This window comes from Vulpes lagopus, chromosome 23, assembly GCF_018345385.1.
Source record: "Vulpes lagopus strain Blue_001 chromosome 23, ASM1834538v1, whole genome shotgun sequence".
NCBI lineage: Eukaryota > Metazoa > Chordata > Mammalia > Carnivora > Canidae > Vulpes > Vulpes lagopus.
Window position 1 is genome coordinate 40,536,916 of NC_054846.1, and position 25,801 is coordinate 40,562,716.

At 35.1% G+C, this 25,801-nt stretch overlaps 2 protein-coding genes across 12 annotated transcripts in view; one reads left to right on the forward strand and one right to left on the reverse strand.

Moving 5' to 3' along the window:
- The window catches only part of PPFIA2 (PTPRF interacting protein alpha 2), a 465,246-nt gene that overhangs the window by 184,943 nt on the left and 254,502 nt on the right, over positions 1 to 25,801 (forward strand). The window lies entirely within an intron of this gene.
- LOC121481357 (RWD domain-containing protein 1-like) lies at positions 18,302 to 21,919 on the reverse strand. The gene is made up of 2 exons (XM_041738662.1): positions 21,854 to 21,919; positions 18,302 to 19,305 (listed from the first exon to the last, which is right to left on the reverse strand). Exons 1-2 carry the CDS (start codon positions 21,917 to 21,919, stop codon positions 18,481 to 18,483), a joined length of 891 nt encoding a protein of 296 aa, XP_041594596.1. The 3' UTR covers positions 18,302 to 18,480.

Below are 25,801 nucleotides of genomic sequence, written 5' to 3' on the forward strand. Positions count from 1 at the left end.
AACAGTCAAATGGTAAGAACACTTTAATACTTATAACTAATATATGATTATCTATTGCTTTGCACATATAATTCCATGTCCAATGCTAAAGGATTCATTTTCTCTCTTTTCCTGTCTTTTTTTCTCTTTCTGTCTCTGTCTCTGTCTGTCTGTCTCTCTCTCTCTCTCTCTCTCTCTCTCTCTCTCACACACACACACACACACACACATACACAGAGTTTTGTCCTTTCAAAAAGAGATACTGGTACTTTTGACAGTCTTTTAAACTCCTTAACTGTAAGATCTCTGGCATCTCTGCTATTTCAACCATATTTTACCTTTCCTGCATCCCACTCTCTTCTATCTGTATTCCCCAAGACCCAGTAGAGCCCAATAAATGTCAACTAAAAAGACAAGAACAAGAAAGAAGGTGCACAGCTCTTCTGCCTCTGTTAGCGTGAAGCATTATAACATGTGTTGTGTTTTCAATGGAGGAGGCCACAGAGGTCAACTCATAAATTAACATTTCAACTTCTTATTCAGGCCAAATGAATCTACCGAAGTAGGATGATAATTAATTTCAGTAGATGTATGTCAACATTGGTCTGCGGGAAATATGAGCCAGAAGACTGCAAAAGGACTTAACATCATAGAATAAACACTGGATAAGAGAAAGAAATGAAATGTGAAGTTCATTTAAGAAATATTATTACTTTGCTGTTTTAGAGGTTTACAACGTTGCACCCATGTATGAAGGTGTTTTTCTTTTGGTGTTTCTGTGAACTTTTAGATACAGCAGCACTTGAACCCATTCTTAAGTCTAGAATTACTGAGCTGTAAGAAAAAAAAAAAGTCTTATAATGATATCTTGGGTATAATTTTCATTATATTTATAAAGTTCCCTTAGTTTGAAGTCATAATTTTCATTATGCAGCAGAAAAACACTAATATTTTCCTCCCAAATGAATAAAACTTTGGAGAACCTGTAACACACAACTACACAGAATTCCAGTCTTATATCATCTTTTCTTGCCCTCTAATTTCCTTACCATTTAAAATACACACACACACACACACACACACACACACACACACACACACTGCTGCCACCACATCCACATTCCTTTTTTAAAAAATGGGAACAGGGCCATTTAACATTTATATTTGAAGTGTAGTTAGCTGTTTACCAGAGTTTTGTACCAGTTAGAGCATTCTGAATCAAGCTTGAGTCTTTTAAAGAAATGAAGGATGGCATTTTCTGTTTTAAAATTGTTTCAGCTATTGCATGAAGTACAACATTTTAAAAAGATTCATTTAAAAAAAAATTCAGGACCATTACATTAACTCTGGGGTGGATTTAAGAAAAGAGTTTAAGTTGTCTAAATAGCCCTATGTTGCAATTCAAACACCTATAAAAACAAGTTTCACGCCTTCTCTAGTGCAGAAAGGACTATATATTTCAACATACTCCTCTAAAAATGGCACTAACACTACTATTGAATGAAATACACACATATTCATAATGTGCATTACACCCAGGCCACTGCCGCTAGAGGGTAAATCCACAGGTCACAACCCATTCTTCATGAGCTCTACCCACACTTGCCATTACAGGACTTTAACTAACTAGCAAGGGGCCAGCCACAACTTCAAGTATTGTACAAGTCTTCAGAGATGTCTCAAGAGTCCTCCTAAACAAACTTATTGAGCTCCTGTGATCTTCGTCAGTGGTCCTGGCTTCTTTGACTCCCCGCCTCCCTCATGTACATTATTCTGTAGCTCTGTGGTCTCACTAAGGTGGGTTTGTCTTCACTACCACCAATGTGCCAGGGCCATGCCGTGTTTCAGGTGGATGTGTGAGAATGCCCTCCCTGGGTGGTGCAGTTATCAGGGATTTATTTGTGTTTTGCTTCTCTGGATTTCCTAACTATTCTCAGTGAACTCATATCAAATTATAATTTATATGAAAATATATTTGCATCAACGTAACTAAATAGAGTAGATCACAGTGAGTATGCACCAGCCCTCCATTTGTTCTAAATACTGGTATAAGGTCCAAGCTCCACCAACTGAGAAGAATAGAGAACATTTGGAAAACCATGAATATAATTCTTTCTATATTTTGTTGTTTTTTTCCTATATTTTGATTTAATCATAAGAGAAGAATCAGTGATCATACAATAATATTTCTTACATACAAGGCAAAATTAGTCATCTATATATTTTTTGAGAAATGAGCCACAATCCAGGGATCCTAAGAAGCTTTATTTGATAAATGTGGTAGAGTCTCATGTGTTATGATGATTCGTGTGCAAATCAAGATTAGAATAACATAATATCTCAAAAACTTTTTAAGCATTACTATTTTTAAGCACATAATTACTTTTTAAGCATGCCATTGTTTCAGGCAAGACCAACTTGAAGGGACCCTATGTAGGTTGTTCCATCTTGTGGCTCTGACTTAAGAATTAATTTCTTGGGGCAGCCTGGGTGGCTCAGCAGTTTAGCGCCACGTTGAGCCCAGGGCCTGATCCTGGAGTCCCGGGATCTAGTCCCACTTCAGGCTCCCTGCATAGAGCGTGCTTCTCCCTCTGCCTGTGTCTCTGCCTCTCTCTCTCTCTGTCTCTCTGTCTCTCATGAATTAATAAATAAAATCTTAAAAAAAGAATTAATTTCTTTACCAAAATGTATACATTTCTTGTCAGCACGAGTAAGTTAGCTTCTACAACTTTTTCTCCATTGCATAATATACATCTCTGGTATATATATATATATATATATATATATATATATATATTTAAAATGTATAACATTCTATTATGACTACTTAATACACTGTAGTTTTATATTAAAATTTTGTTGATCTGCATGTTATGTCAAATAGCAACAATTCAGTGTGCAATATAATTTTTACAATGTCATTTTCAAATCTAGGTAAATGCAGACAAGTGATATATTTCCTTACTCCTTAAATAGTCTTTAAAATAGAGACCATTTGTTTTATTATTCAAAATAAATTAAAATGTTGTGGTAAAAAAAATAAAAATAAAATGTTGTGGTATCACACTTCTACATACTAATGACAACAAAATTGAATTGTAAACATATTAATACAGTATTTTTTTCAATTAGGGGAGAGCTATATTAATGACTGCTATGAAATTTGACCCAGGGATCCCTGGGTGGCGCAGCGGTTTGGCGCCTGCCTTTGGCCCAGGGCGCGATCCTGGAGACCTGGGATCGAATCCCACATCGGGCTCCCGGTGCATGGAGCCTGCTTCTTCCTCCACCTGTGTCTCTGCCTCTCTGTCTCTCTCTGTGACTATCATAAATAAAAAAAAAAAAAAAAGGAAAGAAATTTGACCCAGGAAATTCCATATTCCTATCTCTCAGATTTTAAAGAAGGAGAGCAGAAAATTTCTGTGTCAGATAGAAAAACAGGATATATATTATATTTTGTTTCTATTAGCTATGTAGAATTCTTTAAAACATATATGAAACATTTTAACATTTTTTTACAATTTATTTAAATTCCAGTTAGTTAACATACAGTGTGATATTTGAGGTGTAAAATATAGTGATTCAACACTTCTATACAACTCCTGTGTTCATCACTGCAAATGTACTTCTTGATCCCCATCACCTGTTTGACCCATCCCCCCACCTCCCGCTGGTAACTATCAGTTTGTTCTCCATAGTTCAGAATCTGTTTCTTGGTTTGCTTCTCTCAACATATTTTTAAGACTGTCATTAAAATGTTTCATTTCTGATGAAGTAAAAGAAAGTATCATATTGCACACCCAACCATATTATGTGGACCAAATAAATGAAATTAGGAGTAAATTGTGATGTAATTTTAAAATTATGACCTAGGGCCATTGATTCCCAAGCACATACTTGTAACTGGAAAGTCACCGTCCTTCAAGGAGCTTGTTGATCCTTTTTCCTATAATAATTCACTTGTCTTTTGAGAACATACATATCTCAATGTGTACGGCTTAGAACATTAATAATTTGTTCATGCAAATTAGGCCATAGCTTTTCTATAGAAACCTTTCCCGGGTCGCAGATGATATTAGGGAAGTAATTTATGGCCAGAGAGTTTGTAAGTACATTATTGCATAAGCATTAATTCTCTCAGACCATTAATAATTTTAAGTAAATTACCCATTTAGTGAGCTAAATGCTATTTAATTTGAGAAGGCTTAGTTATAGTCTGATAGTATTTAAGTCTGTGTAATGACCTAGACTTAGTGTATTTCCAAGAATTAGCTTGAATAATAGAAAAAGGAAATTATTATAGTCATGCACCTATGCAAAGACTAACTTTAATGGTAGCTTATGGAAATTGCTAAAATAAATCTGTTATCCAGAACAATTGATGACCTTTATCATAAGATTTTGAGTAAGAAAACATTAAGTCTAACAATGATATAACTTCATAAGGTTGATAAATTTTATTTTATTTTTTAAGATTTTATTTATTTATTCATGAGAGACAGAGAGAGGCAGAGACATAGACAGAGGAAGAAGCAGGCTCCCTGCAGGGAGCCTCATGCGAGACTTGATCTTGATCGCAGGACCCTGGGATTGGAACTTGAGCTAAAAAGTTGCTCAACCACTGAGCCACTCAGGCATTCCTAGGTTGATGAATTTTAAAGACACTTCTCTACTCTGGGAAGCAGAAAGGAAAATATGCAAGAATTCTAACTAAAGTGAGTTTGACATTGTATGTGAGTAACAGAAAGGATTTTATATATTCCTTTAAGATTTTGGGATTTGGGGATTTTGAGAGTTTATCTGTTGCAGGAAATTATGTTGATTTGGGAATATCGTGATGAATGAAAGTAGATCTAATCCCTCCACTCATGGAGCTTTTAGTCCAATTGGCGGATTAGTATGAATCAAGTAATCACTCTAAGTAATGTACAGCTATAGATAAGGAAAGATATACAGTTCTATAAAAGCATTTTAGAATGACTTTCAGTTTGGGAAGAGGATAGAAAGGGCTTCCATAGATGAATATAATTATATTCCTCTTGATCACAAATACTGTATCTCATAAATTCTCTAGCAGTCTCTGTAACCACAATTTATTGGTAAATTGAATTGGTTTTACAATGACTCATATCCAAATGTGAATAGAGATGGAAACTATATCAATGAGAATAACCGAAATTGTAAGAATTATTGGTAGGATTTACATGGGATTGGTTAGATAATCTTAACTTCATTTTGTGAAAAAGACTACCAGTGTGTGTGTGTGTGTGTGCCTGTCGGTTTTGGAATCAGAGACCTGTTAAACCACTTCTTATTTAACCCCTTCTTTTTTCTTTTTCTTGTAACATCAATATAAATGTAAAAAAAATGTTTTCAGCTTTTTAAGAAAGTAAGAGCTGCTAGTTTAAATTTATATTAAATTCAAAAATTAGATAACCTGCCATATTCTAATAAATCAAAAATACCAGTAAGTTGAGAAGCACCAGATGCACCATCCTGATGTACCTTATGTTTTACCTTTTCTTAGATCTATCATTAATTTCAGTAATAAGGACCTCAGAAATGTGTAATTACTAAGTTTCATGCTATATGTGGATTTCTCTCTTAAATTTGATATCACTGATAACATTTTGCATGATGTCTTACAGCCACAAAAGTAGTGTAGGAGGGAAGATAAATTAAGCCAAAACAACCTAATGAAGCATTTACCAAAAGCTAGCTCAAATTTCTCTACTTGTGTTCCCACTTCATTGCTTGCTTAATCTCACCTTCAGAAATAAGCTTTTGCTCATAGGATCACCTATTAAATCCAATCAACACATTCTACATAAAATTTGTTTAAAAAAACAGTTCAGAATTTTGCAACTTTTAATATGCGTGGAAAATTGTAAGAAATATTCCTCAAGTGATCATCAAACCAAAATCAATCAGATTTAACAGTGAACTAGTTTAAAATGTTAGAATCTCAATGAGCCCATTCTATTATTAATGACAATATGTGTTATTTATTTGATAGCCATAGACTCTTGTTTATTCATTGGGTTAATTTTGATAAAATCACCACCACACATATATCAATGTACAATCATTGGACTATTCACTATCTCTAAGTATCTGGTCTAATTAGTAAGTTTTCATTATGTGAATGAGTAATGATAATCCCAAAGTGTACAAATATAAATAAATATAATGTACATCATCTGGAGTATTTGGGAATAGTTGACAAGTGAACTGGGAACACCTAGTCCATGATTTTCACATATCATGACTAGTCATGGACTAGTGGTATCAGAGTCACCAAAGGTGCTTTTGAACATAAAGATTTCTTGAATACAATAAGAATTTCCAACAATTTCTTACTCAGTTTACTTAGGGTTAAGCCACAGGAGTTGCTATTACTAAAAAAACTATTTGAATTATTCTGATGAGTAGCAAGGTACTGGAGCCACTGAGTTTTATCCCATTATGTTTAATTAGGGCCATATTTAAACACTCAGAAGTATAATTATAGCATGTATATCTGTAATCTTTAAGCTTTTTAAAGATATTTTATTTTGAAGTAATCTCCATACTTAATGTAGGGCTCAAACTTATAACTCCAAGGTCAAGACTCACATGCTCTACTGACTGAGCCAGCCTGCTACCCCTAATCTTTAAGCTTTGTTCTGCAGACATGAGTTGGGATTCTAGATATTTTCTTCTCTTCATATGCAATTAAAATGCTATTATTTATTCTAAAAAATATCTCAATTCTATCAATTTACTAACTTGTGTTCTAATCTTATTCTTGTCTTTTATGAAATTAATTTTTAATGTTTCATGTTTTGCCATTCAAAATATCAGTGAAAAGATTAAATAACAGAAACAAATGGCTAAGTAACTATTTATTTTCTCCTAATGGAAGTCTTTCATTGTCTAAAAATTATGCCTATTAAGATTTGTAGATTGTCAATTCAAAGCATCTTGGATTAATGAGACACAACCCCTTTTGAGAAAAATAGGAAAAGAATTAATGCCAGTGTTATCCCTTATTTACAGCTATCATATTTAGTGAGATTTTATTCAACAAATAATATATGGGGTAATGATTTTATGTGCATTAATATAATACACACACACACACACACACACACACACCATATCCTCTAAATAAGAATTACAGTTTAAGTACTTCCAGTTTGAAATCATGGAAATAGATTTTTAAATCAATATTATCTTAAATGCACTTTCCAAAACATGTAATTCAGGATATTAGAAGGTTATTTTTATAAAATTAGAGAAAACTATGGGTACAGAGAGAGAGAGAAATTTTTCAGAGCTTTCAATCTTCTCATCTATATCGTGAGTGCCTAAGAGGCAAACATTAGAATGTATCACTTCCAGAATTCACATGACCATAAAACCCTGTGTTTTTGAAGTATTTAGAAGAATAGCCTTTGGGAAATGCTCTTCTTAAGCCAATGAACTTTCCTAAGATTTGCTCACAAACCATACTTTGCACCCCTATTCCCCCAAAAAACATCTACTTTAAAAGAAAGAATCTTAGCTATTAGAGTATCCACCCAGCCTTGCCACTGAGGGTGAGATGAACTCACATGGTACTGAATGAGAAAAACTCTGACATACATTTCAAACAGGCTTCAATTATTGTGCTGGAAAAAAAGTGTGTAGCTTTTTAGTTCAGAAAAACATTTCAATTTCAAATATAAGAACTAATAACTTCCACTTGATTTGTTGCCCTGCCATTTGGACATAATCATTTTCTTCTATAAGACTCTTCACCATACATCAGACAAAACTTCCCTTTGCTGCTTATGAGAATATGAACACTAAGAAATCAATTATTTCTAAAATATTTGCCCAGTTACTTTTGAAACAGTTTGTTTCTGGATCTGAGAAAGACAAAGTAGGCTTTCTATTAGATTTTGTTTTTTTTTTTAATTTATTTTATTTTATTTATGATAGTCACAGAGAGAGAGAGAGAGAGAGGCAGAGACACAGGCAGAGGGAGAAGCAGGCTCCATGCACCGGGAGCCCGACGTGGGATTCGATCCCGGGTCTCCAGGATCGCGCCCTGGGCCAAAGGCAGGCGCCAAACCGCTGCGCCACCCAGGGATCCCTCTATTAGATTTTGAACTATTAAATGTAAATCTTAGCTGACTTAAGAGGCCATATTTTCTTCCATCCAGTTTCCATCATCAAATCCAAAATTTTCTTAATGAGAAAACTGAAGAAACCATTGTACAGAGAAAGAAAAGAATGTAAGAAAATTTTGGAGAGAAGAAAAGTGAAAAAGAGATCTGGGGACATTGGGTTCCTCATTCCAGTTGTCCCAGACACTCAGACACATCTTAATCTTTTTCTAGGAGAAGCCCCATTATCCTCGAAATATGTCCCACATTACCTTAATAAAATTTAATTTCCTGTCATTTTTGACTATTTGAACACCCCAAATTATTTCTCCATCCAACCGATCACACCCCTTGAAATTCTTTCTTCTATACAGATATTTAAACCACTCGTATGCAACCATTCTCACTGTTGCCATTTTATTTCAGGCTCATTATTGGTATTTCAGTTATCAAGAGCTCTTTTACCTGGTTTCCCGATTCTAGTGGTAACCTCTTTCAATTTAAGTTGCAATATCTAACATGTAAACTGTATCAGATCAGTGTCTAGCAAAACAGAAATATATATCAAATCATTTTGTTTTGTTACAAAGCCAAAATCTTAAAAATCCTATGAAGGCCATTCTTACTCTGATTCCCAGACACTTATCCAGCTCTGTCTCCTGCCATCTATCCCATCATCATTGTCAAAATACACACTCCATATTTCAGTTATCCACTGTTGGTAAACAAAACTTCAAAACATAGTGGCTTAAAACAATAATATCCTCTTGGTCCATTCATTTTGTCACAAATGATAAGATTTTATTTTGTTTTATAGCTAATATGCCATTGTATATATGTATACCATATTTTCTTTATCCATTCACCTATTCATGGACACTTGGATTGTTTCTGTATCTTGGCTATTTTAAAAAACAAAACAAGCAAACAAACAGACAAAAAACAGAAATAAACCCACAAATATAGAAAACACACTGGTGGTTGCCAGAAGGGAGACGGGGAGGAGGGTGAGTGAAATAGATGAAGGGGATTAGGAGGTATAAACTTTCCAGGTATAAATGAAATAAATCATAGAGATGAAAAGGAATATAGTCAATATATCATAATAACATGATATGGTGAAAAATGGTAGCTGTACTTATTGTGGTGGGCAATGAGTTCCGTAGAGAATTGTTGAATCACTATGTTGTAAACTTGAAACTAATATAACATTGTATGTCAACTGTACTTCAATAATAAAAAAATTTTAAGTAACTTTAAAAATACAGTCATCTACAAGAAGGTTCCTTTCCTTATAACAAAACATCTTCTGGTGAGTATCACAGTATTGTAATGTAATGAAGTTAACGAAATATAATAATGCAACATCCACTAATAAGGTACAATATCAGTATTCCATTTTGCGTGTGGGTAAACCTGGAATTTCATTTATCTTTCATCTTTTCATTCAGTTACTCCACAATCTTTTATTGATCATTTGCTAAATGATAAAGTCTTATTTGTCTTGGCCTTGATGTGTTAACATTGCTACCAAATTCTGACTGTTACCAAATTCTGTATTCTGATCATTTTTCCACTCACTATGATCTGTGTTCCCCCTAACCATGCAAATTAAATTGCTTTTGCCGTGTTTTCTGTCCTATTTGCCAAATTCAGTGAATATTTTTCATTTTATTTATTTTATTTATTTAATAATTCTGCATTATTTATTTTTTTCTCTGTATTATTTATTACTGTTGATAACTCCTTCTTCTTAAATACTCTTTTTGGGATTATAAAATAGCTCAATCATCTGATTCTTCCAATTTCCTTCTCGAACATCTTCCTATCTCAGATTCTTCCTCTCCTTAGCCATTAAATATTGACTTTTCCCTAGGGTGCAGTTTCTGGTTTGCTGGTCTTTACACTTATATCTTCTTTTCTCATATTCTTATTCACATGTTTGCCTTTGTTCCCTACTTTATAATAATATAGCAAAGACATCTTGACTTTATTTCTACTCCCAGATGTCCCATATGCAAGATCAGCTCAATTCAAATGCCAAATTAAAAACCATCATTAAATACTCTAACACTGCTCTGCACAGCTTCCTCAGCCAGAATCCTGAGTTGATTGAAACCAAATTCTTAACAGGAAACTTGTGCCTGTTCAAAATCCTCAAAGTACTGTTTACTTCCACTGCTTACTTTGCGATCCTCAAAACACCACTTTAATCCCCTAACGTTCTGGCTAATTGCATTGCATCATTCTGTGTATATCCTGTAAAAGATATCCCATTGCTATTTTTCCAAATAAAATTCATCAGTGCTTTTACAAATGATATTCCCTGGGTTTGGAGTGCCTTAACTTCCCAAGTGCCTAGCAAATTCTTATGCACCCATGAAGACTTAGCTCAGATCAGATGTTTCCTTCTAGTGCATTCTGCCTCAGGCCATGAGCTCTAAAACATTTGGATTTTCTCTGATTCTCAAACATCTCATACAGATCCATTATAGTACTTAGTGCATTGCCTGCAATCTTTTCACTTGTCTATCTTCCTAGCTAGACAGCATTTTGAAAGAGGAACAATTTTGTCATTTATCCTATATCTTCTATGTCTAGTGTTAATTAATTGGTCAACTTAAGACTAAAGATTAAAAAATTTGGACTAAATTATTATTATTGTTATTATTTTTACCACAAAGTTCACAAACTTTTCTCAGGAAGAAGACTGTATTTGTGTTGAAATGTACCTTAATGAGCTTGGTTTCTTACTAAGATAAAATGGTCTGGGGCTGCTTTGAGAGAATATAGAGACAAATAAATTGCTTTATATAATAAGCTAATTGGGCTCTGCAAATGTAGAGAGAAAATAGTAGGGACCCCCAAAGAAAAATGATCAGCTGTACAGCAACAATTTCTTAGTGATGTGGAGAAGTAGTGGTTCAAAACGACTTTTTAGAATAAGAATGCCGTGGGGCCCCTGGATGGCTCAGTGGATCAAGCTCTTGCCTTAGATTCAGGTCATGGTCTCAGGGTCCTGGGATCCAGCCCCAAGTTGAGGCTCCCTGCCCACTAGGGAGTCTGCTTCTCCCACTTCCTCTCCTTCTGTGCATATTCTCTCTTTCTCCCACTCTTGCTCTCTTTCAAATAAATAAAATCTTAAAAAAAAGAATGCCTTATACTCAGATTGCTATTATTTATCCTTATGCTATTATACATTACTGTTATCTATGCTGAGATTATTGTATTTGTTGTCTATTAAATGCCTTATGTGAATGATGTTTTGAGAATATTTAGGGAAAAGAGCCATATTCAAAAATTCATTAAGACAAGAACTTGGGAGTGATGAGATTGTTGTGAGAGTGAACACTCCTGTATTTTTAAAAATATCAAAAGGGAGTGCATTGGACTTCCCATAGGTTATGACATGGATGTAGCAATCAATATTATTTAGATTTCAAAATGAAGGAGACCTCAATTGACATTGAGGTCATATTTTTATAGAAGCTAAAATTTCTATCAGTTCCTGTAGTGTTTCTGATATGCATCATTAGATATCTTAAAAGTAGATTTTTTTTTTCTTAGAATATATGTTAACTCTCCACTTGTCATCTCAGGTATTATTTCCATTTTTGAATGAGAGCCACTGGTAATTCTGGTAACCAGTAACTCTTACTCAACATTAATAAAGGGCAGACATTTCTAGGAAAATAGGGGCAAACAAGAAGTATATATAAATAAAGGCAATAATAATATATGTGCCAATGCTCTTTCTAAGGAGGCATGTGTTTCTAAAGGATACGACTGGTGAGGACAGATGGGACAGTGTGATTCTCTACTTGTTTGGAGGCAAGCTATGGCTCAAAGACATGATTTCTACTATTTATTTCTATCATGGGAAACTAAGCTTCCTTATTTTTTTCCTTACTAACTAAAGCTTTGAAATAACACAAATATTTCCTCTGCAAATTTAGTGTCATAGTTCTATAATAAGCACCTATAGTGTCTTTGTGTAAACTCATAGTATCTATTCTAGCATTGGTTTAATGACTACCCTCATAATTCCTAACTACGGCTATAGGAGTCATGAATTAATGCTGTCCTTGTTTAAAGGAAAGTAAATATTCTAATTCCCTCTTACTTCATTAAGTGAGAATAGTCCTTTGTGGGAAAAACACAAAGTTTTGTTTCATTTCCTTATTAAATTTTTCCTAGGTACTTACTATTGTTATAATTAGAGTTATTATTCTTATTTTTTTCCTAATTGAAATAATAGTCATATGGAATTCACTGAGGTTATCAAAGAACCATATAGAAAATTATTCTGGAATTGAACTCAAATCCACAATTTTCTTTGTTCTTTCTCAAATTGTCTGTTGCTTCTTCAATTAAATATGTCACTGAGCTACTTACAAGTTAATCAACAAGTAATAGCTCCCACAAAGTGAAGAGTATAGAATTTTGTTTCAACCTAAGACTCAAAAGTTGACTGTTGATACCTGGATTTGATATCGTTCAAGATGTGTAATTGATCAATAATTTTTTTTGGTAATGAGATAAGAAAACAAATAAAACTTATACAACTTAGGTTTGTAGTTAATTTAAAGTGAGCATAATTCCATAAAGTGAGCACAATTTCTATAAAAGATAAATGCAGATTGTCATGGACAAATAATTTTGCTGCCAACACCAAAATCTAGGTGCTGGAAAATATTATTTCCTCTTCTCTTCCAGCACACCCACCCCCAGCATCTGCTACACTTCTCATTGCCAGGTTAGGGCATGATTAGGAATCGAGAAGTCACAACCTGCTAACTCTTTCCATACTGGAGAAGAAGACAAACAGGATCAGGAGCTTCCTGGACCAGTGGTGTTCAAACCTCCCAGGCCCTAAACCCTGACTTGTAATGAATCCAGTATTTTCTAATGCAGTGCTCTTTCTTACTTCCTAAGGTGACAGTCACAAGAAATATAATTCATGGGACACCTGGGTGGCTTAGAGGATGAGTGTCTGCCTTTGGCTCAGGGTGTGATCCCGGGGTCTTGGGATTGAGTCCCACATTGGGGTTCCCTGCAGGGTGCCTGCTTCTCCCTCTGCCTATGTCTCTGCCTCTCTGTCTGTGTCTCTCATGAATAAATAAAAAAGAAATATAATTCATCTAAATATATAATTTTAAAAAACTCAACATAATTCTCTAATTGAATTATAAAAGAAGTATAAAATAAAGTTAATGCATAGTAAATAGCGTGTACTTTAATATGTAAATGTTCAGGCATTTCCAGACATAATTAATTTGCTAGATGTTTTTATTTATATGTAGGATCTCTGTAAATGTGGCAGAAATATGCTATAATGGTGACTTGAGTCATTGGCAGTAGGGCTTTCCAAAATGTTTTCAAATAAAATTGAATCTGGTCAACATCCCATTTGCTACTGCGGTGTCATGACTTCTAGGTCCTCTCCATTGACAAAACAATTATAAGGATATACTAACTCATATGTATATATGTACATACACATAGATGATAGATGATCGATCGATCAATTGATCTAAAGTAGATAGATCTGTATTGGTTGCCTGTGGTTGTTGTAAGAAATCGCCACAAGCTGGGTGTTACAAAAAACAAACAAACAAACAAACAAACAAACAAACAAAAAAACAGAAATACATTCCCTCACCTTCGAGAAGCTACAATCCAAAACTGAGGTGCTAGCAGAACCACTCTCTCTTCTATGCCTCCAGTGAAGAACCCATTTCTTGCTTCTTCTGGCTTTCGGTGGTTGTAGGCATTTCTTGGCTTCTGGGCACATCAGTCTGATCTCTGTGTCAATGGCCTCACTGCCTCCTTCTCTTCTGTCTCGAAACTCCCTCTCCCAGTCCCTTTTAAGGATATATGTGAAGCTATCCATTCAATAGTTCAATCCTATCAAATGTCTATAGTGGTGTCAAATTGTTAACTGGGAGCCCAGAGCAAATCAGCTGAATAAAAAGTGTTTTTACTTGGAAGCCTGATCACAGGTAGCTGAAACACTCAAACTCTTAGTCTTTTGTTTATTGATTACTATAAATACACAGTCTATCTGATTAATATATTACTATAAAAAGGGAACTATGTTGATCAATGACAATTTTTCCACAAGTCCATTTTATTTTTTTACAAAGATAATAAAGCCCCTTCTACATTATCATAGATTCTATAAAGCTCACACGGGGGTGCACGAAAACAGATGTACTTTGTTATGTATTCTTCTTGGAGTTTATGATTTTCCTTTAGCTCTGGATTTTCTACCACAAAAGACAACTGTTCTCATGGGAACTTCTTATAGAAACACTAATTTTGCACAAAATTATCTTGCATTAGTTTGGACAGTTGTTAAGGAGGGGCTCATGGATAGGGTTGTCAGATCTGACTATGCCGTGGACAATTTCCTACAGCTGAATTCATTTGAATAGCACTATTGAAAAAGAAAATGCCTGCCAATGATTTGTTTGTAATGCAAGGAAAGGAAACGTGGAAGTGACCTGATTCTCTGTAAGAGAATAAATGGTTTTGCTTTTATAATAGAAGACTATTCAGCAATTAAAACAAATGGATAGTTGTATATATATCCATACTGATAAATTTTTTAAAAAATTAAGTATAAAAACCAAGTTATTTGTGTAAACATTTAAACACAGAATGATACTATATTTTAATGGATATATGTATGATATACAGGAATCTGGATGGGAGTACTGTACTCCAGCTTCAACGTAGTGCATCTCCTTGGAGAAAGGGATTAAAAAAGGACTAGACGAGGAGATACAGGCTTTGATGGTATCTAGGACATATGATTTTTTTTTTTTTCCTAAAGAGAGATCCTAAGAAAATGTGGAAATATTAAAGATCTCTAAAATCTTGATAGGTACAGCTTGTATGTCATATTATTTCTGTACTTTTTTATGTCTTATTTTTACTGAAATATACAAAAATGCCTTAGAATTCTAAATTGTGATAATATATGAATATAATACTATTATTTGAGTATGTAAATTTTTATTTTGAATACCCCTTGTTTTTGTCAATACTAATAAAAGAATATATGGTTCTACAATTTGCCCTTAAAAATATTTTTAAAGCCCCAGTTAAATACCTATATTTATTTAAAATAAAATAGTTGAGGGATCCCTGGGTGGCGCAGCGGCTTGGCGCCTGCCTTTGGCCCAGGGCGCGATCCTGGAGACCCGGGATCGAGTCCCACGTCGGGCTCCCGGTGCATGGAGCCTGCTTCTCCCTCCGCCTGTGTCTCTGCCTCTCTCTCTCTCTGTGTGACTATCATAAATAAATAAAAATTAAAAAAAAAAAAAAAAATTTAAAAAAAAAAAAAAAAAAAAAAAAAATAAAATAAAATAGTTGATAAATTCCTCCTGTACCAAAGTTCCTTCCTTTAATGAGAGACAATTTCTTCCATCTATTTTTTTAAGATTTTATTTATTTATCTGAGAAAGAGAGAGCAGAGGGAGGGGCAGACAGAGAGGGAGAGGCCCTCCAGCAGACTCCTGCACTGAGCATGGAGCCTAACGTGGGGCTCTGTCTCACTCCCCTGAGATCATGACCTGATCTGAAACCAAGAGTCAGACACAACTGACTGAGCGACCCAGGTGCCCCTCTTCCATCTCTCTTAATAGCAACATGATCTTTGGTTCGCTTTTGGTGTGACATATTGTCGTGCATGAGAGATGAATCTCAGTCCTCATGGTGAGTTTACAGGAAAGTTTTTCCATTTGTATACATATTTATTGTTGTACATGAGGAGGTTCTGAAAGATTAAATCATTTTCCCTGAATCCATTGTTCGCTAATATCAAGCAGAGTTCTTTCCATTCTTACTACTAACTCTTATGATAAATCTTTTTACCTTTCTTTGTTTTTTTAAGATTTTATTTATTTATTCATGAGAGACACAGAGAGAGAGAGAGACAGAGAGACAGGCAGAGGGAGAAGCAGGCTCCATGCAGGGAGCCTGACATGGGACTCGATCCCAGGTCTCCAGGATCACACCCTGGGCTGAAGTGGCGCTAAACCACTAAGCCACAGGGCTGCCCATCTTTTTACCTTTCTTAAAATATTAAAGGAAAATTTCAAAAGATATGTCATGAGTTTACTCCCTGAGTTATGTTGTTTATTCCCTTGCTGTTTGTCATTTTATTTGGTTTGTTTGCTTTGGTGAAGGCAGAAGTGGGAGTTGGCGAGAAGTATAATATAGAATCTTCCTGAAATAGGCAATTAATACAAACATCTTTCCCTCCCCACCCCCTCTCTCCACTAAGGGAATTCATTTGGGTAAACAAGCTCTCTTTTGGAATACTGATTAGCCCTAGATGGATAAAAACCTTAGTTACATTTTTGTTGCTTTAATCAGCTTCAATGGAAAGGAATTGAAGTTAATGAAATCAACTTGGGAGGGTAAAATTTTCTCCAAGCAATCATGCCTAAAAGAAAATGGAAAATGAGGAAATAAGAAATATAAAAGTATGTAAAAGCATTAGCCTATGTGTAGTAACAGCTTAGGGTATTAGCTCACTGAGTGACTGCTTGATACTGTGTCCAGTGGAGTGTCTGGTTCTTCACTCAGGCCCAATGACAGTTTATTAACATTTAAGAGAATCAATGCAAGTCCTTCCATTTTAGCTCAAATCCAACTGTACCTCTAAGGCAGTGCTCCATAAACATAAGCATGCATCGAATCATCTAGAATAGTAACCAAAAAAATGAATTGCTGGCACCACCCTGAAGCTACTGATTCCTTAAGGCATCAGTAGGCCAAAGAATTGCATTTCTAACAATTTCCCCTGTGATGCTGTTGATGATAGTGGGGGAAAATCTTACCAAGTTTTTCTCCTACTTTACTGATTGTTCCTCCTCAATTTCCTTTGCTGGTATTTCTCCTTCCCAGACCTCCTAATACTGGACTACCACGGAGCCTAGTCCTTGGGCCCTTGATCTCATTAGATATCATCCAGTCTTAAGCCTGACATGTATAAACCTAGAAATCTTGAACTTTACCTGGAAACTGCTCCCATCAGACACTTGCCCATTTTATTTAGTGACTTCAGTTCTTCTAATGAATTATTGTAAAAATTCTTAAATCATTCTTGATTTCTCTCTTTTGCATAATACTACATACCCAGAAATCTGACCAGATCTTACCATTTATGTTGCTACCACCCTGCTCTGAGCAGTCACCTCCTTTCTGGATTATTATAGGAGTGTTTAACTGTACACTCTAAATCTTGTTTTTACTCTTGTCTCTTTACAGTCTAGCCTCATCACAGAAGTCAGAGTGATGTTAAAACTGTCAGTTCTTGTTATTTTTGTGCTCAGAACTCTCCAAAGGCTCCTCATCTCCTTCCAAATAAAACCCCAAATTCATAAAATGACCTACAGAATGAAATTCATGCTCTGGCTTCACCTCATACTGTCTTCTAGTTCACTCCATTCAGGCTATACTGGCCCCCATCCTGTTCCATGAAATAAGTCAATGCTTTATACATTAAGGACTTTGCATTTGCTGTTAACTATATCAAAATAATTTTATGCCTAAAATCTGCATGTTCACCTCCTTCAAGTTTTTATTCAATTAGCATCTTCTTAATGAGACTGACAGGGACTTCCCAATTTAAAATTTAAACTCCTCTTCCCACTCCTCATCCTCAGCATTTCCAGTCTCCCTGTACCTTCTCTATAACTTCCCCCAAAGCACTTTTCATCTTTCTCATTATATAAAATACATGCTGTATAAAATATGTATGTATTTATTGGATTTATCTTCATCCCGCCTAGAATATAAACTCCATGATGTTTTGTAGATGGATATATCCAAACATCTAGAATAGTGACTAACGCTCAATCAGAATATGTTTAATAAGGGAATTAATTAATCACCAAGGTCCAAAACTTCATCATCTTTACCTTTGTTATTGTCATGGTAATATCAACATTTGCTATATATGGTGCTATGTTTTTATCTTACCTTATCTTTTTTTAATATTCAAAACCAACTTTTGAGATCTATTGCCATGTTTATTTTAGAAAAGAGGAAACAAGCTTATTGGGATATAGTAACTTTCTAACATTAGCAAGTAGTGGGGATGACAACATTTATTTAATAAAATATGATCCAGTGGTTGTAACCTGAACAACTATGCTGTGATGCCTGCTATTAACTTTTTTTTTTTTATATTTGAAACTTTAAGGTCAGTTTATTAAGTTCAATGATGAAAGCTATCAGAAGAATATTCTCCTGAAAATTATTTTTTCTTAGAAAAAAAGAAAGGAAAATCAACACCTCCACACAGCCACAGATGCTGTGGCAGTCACACCTCTCTGTAGATGGGGATAGTCCATTAGTCAGTCAAATCACTCTCTGGGTCAGCAGGATTATAGTCTGGATCATCCTCATCATCCTCTAGCTCCAAGTCATCCATTTCCTGGAACAGGGATTCATCTACCTCCACATTGTTTCCAGCATCTTCCAAAAACTGGATATCAGATGTGTCAAGATTATGATCTGTTTCAAATAGCTGTTTCCCACTTAATTTATTTTTTCCTGCTTGTTCTTCTTCTTTCATTCGTTTCTTTTTAATTTCTAAGAGTTCTGCATCAAACTTGGCCTTCCAACTTAAGAAATTCTCAATTGTGACAGGAGTGCCATGAAATAATTGCTTTTCAGCTTCTTCTGCCTCTTTCTCTTTTTGTTTCTTTTCTTCTTCTCTTCTAGTTTTTATTTGATCTACTATTTCATTTAATTTTTCTTGCACAGCTGTCACTAAAGTAAAGATCATTACCATACCAAGGTTTTCTTCTGCCTGTAACGCTAATAGTTTTAAAATATCTGAGACATCATTATCTTCTAGATTTTCCTGGGAGAATATTTCATAAAGAGGGGCTTCATCTGGGTATTTTTCACTGTATGTAAACTTGAGGGTAGTCTGGACAGTTTCATCATTTTCTCCAGCCTCAGATGTCACAGTAATGGTGAAACTGGGTGGATTTTCTGATAATACTGTGATTGCTGCTGAGCCCCTGAGAAAAGCCTGTGCCTCACTCCAGCCCTGGGAAGCACTGGCCCCTGTCAAGGTTGGCAGCAGCTCAGCAACCTCTTTCTGTGAAGGAGTCGGGGTAGAAGGACTCCAGGGCCTCCAGCTCGTTGCGCTGCTCCTCGCCGTAATCTGTCATCGTGGCCCTCGCTGCTGCCCAGGGGCCGCCCAGCCACCCAGGCGGCGCGCTGCAGCTGGGACCGCCGCCGCGCCGGGAGAGCGGGCAGCGGCCGGTGCTATTAACTTTTGGAGCTTGTGCTTATCATATATGTTATGAACATGGGTAATGTGTGCATAAATTTAAGACATGGGTCCAATCTCAGCATGCTGCCCAAATCAAACGTTCAACCATACAAGCTTATAGGAAAGATACTGATCCGAGGAGGATTCAGTAAGGAAATGTCATTCCTTGAGATCCCTCAGGGCCATCCAGCTCTCTTGTCCCTCAGAGCTCAAGTGTCCTGTTCTGATTGAGTATCTGCCCAGGTCAGGCAGTGTGCCAGGCCCCGGAAGACTGGTGAAATAAGGAACTCACTTTCAGGCCAATGGGGAAGGAAGGATTCTCAAAATACTTTGTGATCTGCAGTCTCCCAGAGGTGTGTTAGTGATAGAACAAATGGTCTATCAAGAGCACCTAAGTTTACCAGGAAGGGTAGAGAGGCGTCTCAGGGATCTGAGTTAGATGAATAAATTATTTCCAGAACATTGGTGGAGAGCAGGAAAGGGAATCCAATGACAGGACATTGCATGGGCGAAGGCATAGAGACGAGAAAGAGTTAAATGTCTTGGGTATCTTTGATTCTAGTTCAGGCCACCATCTGTTTTTCTCTCTCTAGCTTACCTCTTTTCCTTCCTTTATTTATCTCTTTTTTCCTATTAATTAGGGAGTAAGGGGCCTGAGGGCAATGTCTGGATTGCCAGTGGGGAGGATTTGTGAAAAAAAAATGGGAAAAGTGAATCAAATGCTTAAATGTTGGATTTCATCTACTACGTAATAATCCCAGCAGAGATAATTTTTTTAACCTTATATTACATTAAATAATTATTCTCTTTTCCCTAGTTACCCTGTCACTGTTTCAGGTTAAGTTTTTTTTTGCCTCATGTATAAAGTAAATATGTATTTAACTGCTTTATTGGAAGATACTCAGTTTTGAATCATTTTCCTTCTACTTCCTTCCTATTTAGGTTTTAGGGCTATGTGGTACAAACAGTGTGTGCCTGATAAATTAATATTTACTTATGTAAAATCGCAAACTTGTCAGGCACTGGCAGGAAACCGTTAACGATTTTTAAAAATATATATTTAATTTTCACATTTAATATATATTGATAAATATATATTATTAATTTGGTAATCTACAGTAGCTAATTTGTCATATTTTTTATTCCTTAGAGGAATCGAATAATCTTATTCTCAATAAAAAATTTTGGAACTTTAAGAAACAGTTTCTATTTTTGATCTTCTGTAGTAAAGTCACTGGGGGGAAAAAGACATCTTTAGCAGGCATCTAAAATAAGGTGGTTGATGGTTTTTAGTATGGTACTTGAGTAGTTTGGAAAGTATAATTAAAAGCTTTATTTGTAAGGCACAATAAAAGTCTTAGATAAAAATTACAGTTTTTATGTAATATTAAATATTCATGAGTATATACAAGTGTAGAGAAAAATGTGGAAACTATGCTGAGCTAGTAAGAATTACTGTGTTGATAGTTCAGAACAGATGATACATTTATCTTGTTTCATGTTTATCTTAACCAATCTAATATGGAAGTAAATAATAGTTGTCAGTTTTGTTGTGATTTTAGATGACTATTAAGTGCTTTGGTAATTGATTCTTATACTGTATTCTATACATGCTGAGATGCTGACTATATTTATGACACTCATATTTTCACTGAAGACTTAGCTGTGATGATGTGAAAAAGGGAATTTGAGGAACGGATTTGAAAATCTGCCTTTGCTCATCTTTTATGACTTGCCCAATTTAGTGAAATGCTTTTTTTTTCTCAGTGGTTACCTTGTATGTTACTCTGGTTTCACATATAAAAGATAGATTTGTACTCAGCTACAACAGACAATGTGAAAACATTTTTCAAGTTATAAGTATATAATAGAACTGAAATTTTCAAAGAATGCCTAAATATGAAAGAAAATAAAAGTCCTACAAAATTCCTTATTTTCTGTAATGAATATCTTCTTATTCTTGAGCCTTTTTTTTCCTCACATGAAGAAACTTTGATAGTGTCATAAAAGAAACCTCACTTCTCTTTTAGTTAAAACTAGTTTAATGTTTACAGAGTTACTCAGGTTGGTTTTTTTGTTTGTTTGTTTGGTTGGTTGGTTGGTTTTTTTTTATGGTGGTGGTGGTGGTGAGGAATCTGTCCATGCTCATGAATTTTCTTCTTTCCCTCCTTGCCCAGGTAATATCCACATAGAAAAGGAAGTCTTGGGTGTTTTGTGATTTTGAGTTAGATTTTCTTTATTTTAGGTGTCTTACCATCATCTCATGGAATCAGCTACAGTGAAATCTTATCTTCCAAGAAGCTGGACATCAGGACCTGGTGTCCACTGAAGTGTGGCGCTCTGATCTTCCAACTATTGTTCTGGAACCCAGTGCCAATGAGTATAGACCTAGCCTTTGTCTGGAGTCAAGAGTTCCCATAATCTGGGACCCTCTTACCCTGAAGTCAGTCCTCTTGGAATTCACCAGCACTCTTAGAAATTCTGTAAATCCTTTGGTGCCCATTGACCTGAAGAGGTCAACTATATATTTTATTATGCAGGCTGCTGTGTACCAGATCTGCCACATATGCGGAGGATGCTCTGATGTTTTTTCATCTAGACAACTTCTTCAGCAATTGTATTATGGTGGGCACAGCACCCGATAAAACTAGGGCTTCTCTGAGGGTGTTGGGGCTTCTGAGGAGTGAGAAACTTCTCAAGATCAGTTTCTTCAGTCTACCTGAATTGATTTAAGATATCTAAATCTATTTGTATGTCAGTTACTTTATCTGGACTTTCTTCCAACTTCGTGGTCCATTATCTCAGGTTTGGTTCTTGACAGACATAAATTCTGCTTTGGTTATTTCATAAAAGCTTTTGAGTAAAAGTTTTATGAATTCTTTTTTTTATTTTGCATACAACTTTTTTTTCCTACCAGTGTTCAAGTTTTTATTTAAATTTCTGTTAGTTAACGCACACTTTAATATTGTTTTAGGTGTACAAGTTAGTGATTCAACACTTACATACAAGAGCTGGTGCTCATCACAAGTGCCCTCCTTAATCCTCATCACCCATTTAACCCTTCCCTGCACCCAACTCCCCTCTGGTAATCATCAGTTTGTTTTCTGTAGTTAAGAGTCTGTTTCTTGAATTGCCCTTCTCTCCCTTTTTTCCCTCTATGCTTATTTATTTTGTTTCTTAAATTCCACATCTAAGTGAAATCACATGGTATTTGTCTTTCTCTGACTGACTTATTACACTTGGCATAATGCTCTCTAGCTCCATCCACATCATTGCAAATGGCAACATTTCATTCTTTTTCATGGCTAAGTAATATCCCATTATTTATATTATTATATATATTATTATATATTAGATATAAATATATACCACATGTTCTTTATCCACTTTTCAGTCAATAAATATATACCACATGTTCTTTATCCACTTATCAACCCAAACAGTTGGGCTATTTCCATAATTTTGCTATTGTAAATAATGCTGCAGTAAACATCGGGGTGAATGTATCCCTTTGAATTAGTATTTTTGTATTTATTTCTTAGGCAGATATCTAGTAGTGCAATTGCTGGATGGCAGGCTAGTTCTACTTTTAGCTTTTTGAGGAACCTCCATACTGTTTCCCAGAGTGGCCGCACCAGTTTCCCACCAACAGCTAGAACAAACAATCCTAAAGTTTGATAGAACCACAAAAGACTCCAATTAGTCAAAGCAGCCTTTAAAAAGAAAAGCAAAGGAGGAAGCATCACAGTTCCAGACTTGAAGCTATATTATGAAGCTGTAGTGGTCAAAAGAGTATGATACCAGCATAATAACAGTCACATAGATCAACAGAACAGAATAGAAAACCCAGAAATGTACCCACAACTATATGTCCAATTAATCTTTGACAAAGCAGGAAAGAGTATCCAATGGGGAAAGACAGACATCTTCAACAAATGATGTTAGGAAAACTGGACAGCAACATTCAGAAGAATGAAACTGGACCACTTTCTTTCACCATACACAAAAATACATTTAAAATGGATTAAAGACCTAAACATGATGAGGGAAACCATTAAATTCCTGGAGAAGAACACAGGCAGTAACCTCTTTGCCTTTGGCCATAGCAACTTCTTACTAGATATGTCTCCTGAGGCAAGGGAAACAAAAGCAAAAGTAAAGTATTGGGACAAATAGTAAACCATTTTCATCAAAATGAAAAATATCTTCATAGTGAAGATAACAGTCAACAAAACTAAAAGGCAACCTAAAGAATGGGAGAAAATATTTGCAAATGACATATCTGATAAAGGATTAGTATCCGAAATACATAAAGAATTTATAAAACTCAACACCCCCAAAATGAATAATCCAATTAAAAAATATGTAGAAGGTATGAATGGACATTTTTCCAGTGCATTCTTGAGTTAATTTTGAAACTTAAAGTTCACTAATGAGTTGTTAGTCTTTGAGGTCCTGTCTTAGCCTTCTCTAAAAAATTCCAAAATAATGAAAAGTAACAAGAAAATAATTAACTTCCAAGAAGAGAAAATGTAATGGCAATATTTCAAAATATAGGCCCCTTTCATTGTATCCATTCTTCCACTTGGTAAAAAGTCCAGCAAGGCAGTGATAAATGAAAGAGAAATATGATGTTAGTAAGCAAGGTCACTGGGATAGGACAATGGCTAAAGCAAGGAAATTTGAATTTAGAAACCATTATAACTGAAGAGGATCTTTGCCCTACCATTGAAAAGCTCTGATTTATATTTCACACATTTATTAATATAGGGATATTTCTAATTAGAAGTAATTTTTGGACCCAATTTTATTCCCACACAGAAGCTTTATAAGTTTTAAAGCTCATAAGTAATAGAAACTCACTACGGAAAGCCTTCAACTGAGTATATTGTACCAGAACTTATTTGCTATAGATCTTGAGGTTTGTTCAGTTGCACGTTTTTTTTTTTTAATAATGTGGGTCTAAAGAATAGAATAAAAAGAATATTGGAGACGTACAACATTTAAAGAATATATATATATATATATATATATATATATATATATTTATATACATAAATTTGATAGACCCTAGAACCATAAATTATCTTTGAAGAAAATGTATAAGTATCCTTCTGTATTAAAATATTGCAGCATTGTTTATAACTATACCATACCTGAATGCCTATAAGCATTTTGAACATTTTAACAGTACCCTTTTCATCATGGTTACACACTGCACTTTATTAATCTCTTTCTTCAGCTGGGTGATATTGGATATGAAACTGAAACCTACTTTTTCAGAAAGCTAAGTACCCCTTCACAGCATTTCACATCAATGTTCTAATACAAAGTTGGAATGTCAGCTAGATTTTGACCAAAAACCAGATACATGAGAAACATACTATTAATAGAAAACTCCTAAGTGACATTTGACAAATGGAGACACATTCTTGATTGAGATTTAAAAAAGTGGGGGGGGCTTTTGCTTTTGTTGGTGAAAAGTTACTGTAATTAATATGTTGAGAGAAAGGAACAAATAAATATTTAAAAACATTTCTAGCCACCCTGCTAAAGAGAAGGAGGTTACAGGATGGGGAAAACAAACAATAGGCATAGTTCTTGCTTCAATAATTAAGATGAGGATCAAGATAGATTCCATCATAATATCAAGAACTTACTCATAATGGATGCCTAAAAGTCTGCAAGTGGACTATCCAAAAGACTATCCAAAAGAGGGATGCTTCAGATACCTAGGTATTCATAGAGAAGCTAAATAAATAAGTAAAAGAAATTCCTAACTATATAGGATCTTATTTGTTTGTTTGTTGACTTACTACATTTTCCACTCAGTATTTCTTTGGTTGCAACCAACCTACACAGTCATGCAAACCAGATCAAGAACAAGGGGTATTGATTATGAAGGTTTGAAGAGCCTCACAAAATCCAAGCATGAGCAAGAAAGACTACTTTGGCTTCATGAGAACTGGCAGGACCTTGGGAGCTGAGCTGCTCTGAGTCCTTCAGGGACTACATGATTCTTATCTCATTTTCCTTTTTTATGTCTGTTCTTTCCTCCTTTTTCTATAAATTGACTTAGTCATATGTTTGCAGAAGCTTAACAAATAGCCACTCCAGAACCTAACAGTATATGATCTTCTAGCTGTAAAGTATAAGCTCACTAGTAACAATCTCTACATCTCTCATTGGATTGCATTAGCACATCTCTTAAAGCCAGACCACCAAATATCATAAGTTTCTCTAAGCAAAATGTCATAGCTGCATTTATTCCAGTCTTTGATCCACTTAAGTGTGGCCAGAGGATGAAGTTGAAGGGACAGGATTGCATAAGCAGCTCTGTTATCAGGAAATGTGTCCATCACATTTATTTTCTTAATTAATATCT

Bases quoted from the DNA above. Each gene is read 5' to 3' on its own strand.
- LOC121481357 (XM_041738662.1), bottom strand. From the start codon at position 21,919: ATGGGCACCAAAGGATTTACAGAATTTCTAAGAGTGCTGGTGAATTCC. The intron at 19,306-21,853 runs GTAAGAGGGTCC...CCACGATGACAG, and splicing joins CCAAGAGGACTGACTTCAGG to ATTACGGCGAGGAGCAGCGC.